The sequence below is a fragment of the Homarus americanus genome, unplaced genomic scaffold (assembly GCF_018991925.1).
Source record: "Homarus americanus isolate GMGI-L3 unplaced genomic scaffold, GMGI_Hamer_2.0 scaffold30535, whole genome shotgun sequence".
Lineage (NCBI taxonomy): Eukaryota > Metazoa > Arthropoda > Malacostraca > Decapoda > Nephropidae > Homarus > Homarus americanus.
In genome coordinates, this window is record NW_024732440.1 from 5,325,283 (window position 1) to 5,331,645 (window position 6,363).

The 6,363-nt window shown below is 45.9% G+C and overlaps 1 protein-coding gene across 1 annotated transcript; it reads right to left on the bottom strand.

Annotated features, from left to right (window-relative positions):
- Positions 1-472: 472 nt before the first annotated feature.
- On the bottom strand, positions 473-1,596 carry LOC121868651 (integumentary mucin A.1-like; the record flags this gene model as incomplete). The annotated part of the gene is given in 5 exon segments (XM_042369487.1): positions 473-499; positions 501-558; positions 560-780; positions 782-1,041; positions 1,518-1,596. Coding segments are annotated over 5 exon segments (645 nt in total), but the record flags the coding sequence as incomplete, so codon positions are not given.
- Positions 1,597-6,363: the final 4,767 nt, after the last annotated feature.

Genomic DNA, 6,363 nt, shown 5'->3' on the forward strand with positions numbered 1-6,363 from the left:
TAATAAGCTCCAAGGGGGAAGGAGGTTAGGTTAGGTTAGGTTAGGTTAGGTTAGGTTAGGTTAGGTTAGGTTAGGTCGCTGTGGTGTGTTTACTTCCACGAGCGTGTTTAATCACCAGTAGTAACTTGCCAACTATCCTCAACACGCAGCTATTAACGTCTACAAGCTATAATACTGCTGATCTTAGCTTCTATGGCCAGCAATCAGCTAAATATAGGAGATGTAGGTAAGTGTTTAACAGCTAAGTGTGGATAGAGGTGGATGTTCAAGTGATTCCTGTGAGGAGTGTGGATGGTGGGGGAGGTAGGGGTAGTATAGGAGGTGGGGTTTGGGGTGGTGGGGTAGTGGTGGTGGTGGTTGAGGTATTGGGGTGGTGGGAGAGTAGTGAAGGAGATGGTGGTGGGGGTGATGGTGGTGGGGTGATGGTGGTAGTGGTGGTGGTAGTAGTGGTTGGGTGTGGTGGGAGGGTAGTAGTGGTGGGTGTGGTGGTGGGGGGTAATAGTGGTGGAGTGTGGTGGGAGGGTGGTAGGAGTAGTAGTGGTAGGGGTGGTGGTAGGAGGTAGTAGTGGTGGGTGTGGTGGGAGGGGTAGTAGTGGTGGGTGTGGTGGTAGGGGTAGTAGTGGTGGGTGTGGTGGTAGGTAGTAGTGGTTGGGTGTGGTGGGAGGGTAGTAGTGGTGGGTGTGGTGGTGGGGTAGTAGTGGTAGGGGTAGTAGTGGTTGGGTGTGGTGGGAGGGTAGTAGTGGTGGGTGTGGGTGGTAGGGTAGTAGTGGTGGGTGTGGTGGGAGGTGGTAGGAGTAGTAGTGGTAGGGGTGGTGATAGGGGTAGTAGTGGTAGGGGTAGTAGTGGTGGGTGTGGTGGGAGGGATAGTAATGGTGGTTGTGGTGGGTGTGGTGGGAGGGGTAGTAGTGGTGGGTGTGGTGGGAGGGGTGGTAGTGGTGGGAGGGGTAGTAGTGGCAGGGGTATCAGTAAGGGAAGTAGTGGTGGTGGTGGTGGTAGGTGGATCAATAAAGGAATATTGATCATGTCTCAGCGAGGTCTTGGCTATGACTCACAAAACACCTCCGCCCTGGTGGTTCCACAGGGTCCCGTCTCATCCCAGGGTGGAAGGCATCTTCCCCCGTGTACAGCCACCCTCTGTACTGCGTGTGTGCTGTTATCGTCTGCATCTGTATTTACACTTATTTAGATGTCTGTATTTGTACATACACAACATTTGTACGGTAAATGTATTGTTATTTAATCCTCAAACATACACACAGACCAACGCTCCTGTGAATGGTTTTCATAAAGAATAAATTCCAAACTCATCATTTTCTTTACTTCGTCTACACCGGCAGTGACGCCTTACTGGGAAGCCATGGATATTTTATAATGTTATATATATATATATATATATATATATATATATATATATATATATATATATATATATATATATATATATATATATATATATATATATATATATATATATATATATATATATATACAGCGTTCACCGACCCACCACCACTGGCCTTGGTCGAGTTGGGTAACTTTTATTGAACACGTCACACCGCTGTGGACGAAACTGCTCATAACAACAGTGGTCGTCATCCTGGGAGACCACTTCAGGGCTCCACTTTTTTCAGGAGCTTCTATCTCTGGGAGCTAGAGGAGAGCTTTTATTTGAGCATGTTACGGGTGGAGCTTCTTTCTCGAGAGCCACCCCCTCAAAAAAATGGTGTATCACTAAAGGTAAAACAAAAGAGTTTCTTCCTAAGAAAATAAAGGAGTTCTTCTAGCCCAGTTTATGACTAATAAAGATTTCCATTCAGGGGGACGAAGGGGTAGAAGGGGGCGGTGGAAGGGACTGGAGGAAGGGTGGAAGGCAGGAGGACTTCCTAACTCTGGCAGTACAGGAACTTTTCTCCAATACAATTCAAACTTAGAGCTACTTGTAAAACTTTATCACAACTCTGAAAATAAAAATAATAAAGAAGAAGTTTGAATTCAAATTTACATCAAGAAACAACATTACACACGCACGCACATCCAATTAATTATCCAGGACTTTGTAATTATAAAGTCTAAGATGATTCTAGGGAAAAAAATGTAGCTATCAAGGAGTTTCTTCGCCTGGGGGAAAAAACTATCAAAATTCCCCCAGACGTTTCCATGATAAAGTTGTTACTGTTATTCTTTTCCACAGAAGTTGGGGGAGAAATAGGAAATTAATATAAATTCCAGGATATAGCTCCAGGACAATGCTACCTACCGACGGCTTTCCAGGGACTGACTATTCAAGGACTGGAAGTTATGCATTCAGAAGTTCCAGGAGGCGGAGGAAGCCACTTGGAGTCCTGGGAGTTATCAATCTAATCCTTCCTGGTCTTGAAATTATCTTAGGAGTGTCAGTTATAATACATCGAGACTCTTTAAATTATAATATCTTGAGTATTACCTTAAATCTACCTGGAATATCAATGTGTCGACCTGTAATTACCTTAAACACATCCCACAATCTACCTGAAACATTCCGAGAGGTTGACACTTTGTATAATAATTCTTGCAGCATATCGACCTCTTCCTCTTAAATTGATCGTGTAAGTCAATTCTGTTTCTCTTTTCATGATAAACTTGAGACACTTTAGTCATCACGGGCCTCTGTATATCGTCAATTGCTTTATACTCTTCTGAAGTCTGTAATCTGAAGTGGTGGTGGTGGTGGTAGTGGTAGTGATTGTGGTAGTGGTGGTAGTGGCGGTGGTGGTAATGATAGTTGTGGTGTTGGTAATGATGATGGTAGGACTATTGAATATTGTTAGTTGTGGTGGTAGTGGTGCCAGTGGTGGGAGATCTCAGGAAGGAGGGGAGGGGGGGTGCCTTATCCTTGCCCCCCCACCTCTAACTCCAACAGTGATTTTCAATTGACTGAATCGCTGGAAATTGACCATAATTGCTTAGGAAATTGTGTCTCTGGGGAAGGAAATCATATTGAAGACTCCATTTTTTATTACCTTACTGGAACTGGTTTAAGGAACTATCATCTGGGGGTTACTCAGGTGTACAGTGACATACCTACATACATACACACACACGCACACACATAGTTACGTACATCAACATACATAATACACCTATACATGGATAGTTACAACCACACAAAGATAAACACCCACACACAGATACACCCACACTAGGATACAACCCACACACAGATACACCCACACATACACCCACACACAGACACACCCACACACAGATACACCCACACACAGATACACCCACACACAGATACACCCACACACACACACACAGATACACACACACACACATACACCCACACTACACCACACACACACCCACACGATACACCCACACACAGACACACACACACACATACACCCACACACAGATACACCCACACACAGACACACACACACACATACACCCACACACAGATACACCCACACACAGACACACACACACACATACACCCACACACAGATACACCTACACACCGATACACCAACACACAGACACACCCACGCACAGGTGGAAGTACGTGGATGACTGCACTGTGGGGGTTTCAGTGGACAACACCGCACCAGACTACTCATCGCTACAAGGCACCCTGGACAGGCTACAGGCATGGACTACGGAGAACAAGGTCACCATCAACCACACCAAAAACGTAGTCATGCACATCAATACCGCCACCATTCCAGTGCAAGCTCCAGCAGTCGCAGTGGGTACCCATCCTCTCCAGCTGGTGCAGTCTGGCACACTCCTGGGTGTTACTATAGACAACAAACTTGACTCGAAGGCCCATGTAAATAACACAGTCAAGGCAGCCTCGTACCATCTCTACATGCTACGACGACTTAGGTCACTTGGGACACCCACGCCAGAGCTGAGGACCATCTACAACGCCTTTAATCTCCCCAAACTAACGTATGCGTCACCAGCCTGGTCGTCTTCCCTCAACTCCACCCAACAACGTCAGCTAGAGAAGGTACAGAAAAGGGCCTGCAGAATCATGCTCGGCGCTGACTACTCCGGCTATACCAACGCTCTCTCCACCCTGGAAATGCCATCCCTCAGTGACCTCCACCAACAAGCACTGGAAAGGTTTGGCAGCCAACTATTACACCACCCTCGTCATAGCCACCTCCTGCAGCCCCCCACCCACCTCGCGCAGTCCACCACTACAACAAAATTCAGCCCATAAGAGCCCGCACCGATAGATATAAGAATAGCACCATCCCATCTATTGTTAAAATAATAAACAACTCCTGATTTATGTACTGTACAGCCCTGTAAATGTATTCAACGCATATCATTATGTCTAAATCACATGGAAGTTTGTATATTTTCAGCCACCGGCTGTACCTCTATTAATAAACCGTTTATTATTATTATTATTATTATTATTATTATTATTATTATACACACAGACAGATACACCCACACACATACACCCACCCACCCACCCACCCACACACACACACACAGATACACCCACACACATACACCCACACACACACATAAACACACACACCCACACACATACACACCCACACACCCACACACAGATCTAAATCAAATGTAAGTCTGTATATGTTCAGCCACCGGCTGCAACTCTATTAATAAACCGTTTATTATTATTATTATTACACCCACACACAGACAGACAGACGCACATCCACACACAGACACACACAGATACACCCACACACAGATACACCCACACCCACACACACACACACACAGACACACACCCACATACACACACGACACACCGACACACACACACACACACAGACACACACACCGACACACACCGACACACACACACCAACACACACACACCCACACACATACACACACCGACACACACACACACACACACACACACCAGACACACACACACACCAACACACACACACCCACACATACACACACACCGACACACACACACCACACACACACACACACACCGACACACACACCAACACACACACCCACACACATACATACATACACACACCGACACACACACCCACACACCGACACACATACATTATGCCAAAATACACACGGGCTTCACTAGCAATAAGTCCTATCAATCAACCTGAAAACCAACCAGGTACTTACAGGTGCAAATCGATAAACAACCTCTCCACTCTCTCCCTACCTCCCCTCACCTGTACAGTATAAGCAGAATGGGATGGAATTTACACAAGCCGCTACAGTTACCTAAGAGGAAGGTCAAGTCCATCTCAGCGTAGGTAGATACTGTAAACAAACGATGACGTCATGTTTGGTGAGGTGCCTACTATGACGTCATACGGTCAGCTAGTATGAGGTTGATGTATTTACAGTGAGGGAAGAGGAGAGGAAGAGGAAAGAGGAGGAGGAGGAGGAAGAAAAGAGAGGCGTGGAGGACCGGGGGAGAGGGGGCATGAAGAGGAGAGGGAGGAGGGGGCATGAAGAGGAGAGGGAGGAGGGGGATTAAACTGCATGCCAATTTTTGCACACTAGGGAAAAAATTGATTCACTTTCCATCACTAACAAACACACCGGTAACGCCCCCCCACTCCCCCCCACCCACATCCACCCACACTTACACACGTGATTATAAGTTGAGGGGGGGGTTAGGGGGATGGGGGGGAGACGCGTCGGGAATCGATGTGACCCCTCCCCCCCTTACTCCAGCAGCCCCCGGGTAGTCACACACGCGAGGGTCTGGTGCCAGGGTCAGCCAGACGACACGACGCCATACAGGATGATGGTGAGGATGGTGATGAGGATGGTGACGATGGTGATGAGGATGGTGACGATGATGATGGTGATGTGATGATGGTGAGGATGGTGATGAGGATGGTGAGAATGATGATGATGAGGATGGTGACGATGATGATGGTGATGTGATGATGATGGTGATACGAAGAGGATGATGACTATAACAACAACAACAACAACAACAACAACAATAATAATAATAATAATAATAATAATAATAATAATAATAAAAGTAATAATATTAATAATAATAATAAAAATAATAATGATAATAATAATAATAATAATAATAATAATACCACTACTTAACGATTAAAGACGGATATTAAATCGGATTCTCACGAACGGCTACGTCGGGTCTCCACCCCACTGTATCATAACACACACTCACACACACTTACGGTATATCTATACATAACCCGTCTACCTGAGCCAAACACCTGCACCAGTTCACATCCCAAAAGAGTCATAACTCACAAGAAACAGAAAATGATTTTCGACCATATGAGCGGGTGATGCTTGTGTGGGTATATTAATACACTATGCATCACGGAGGTAGCGGCGACGGTGTCTTGG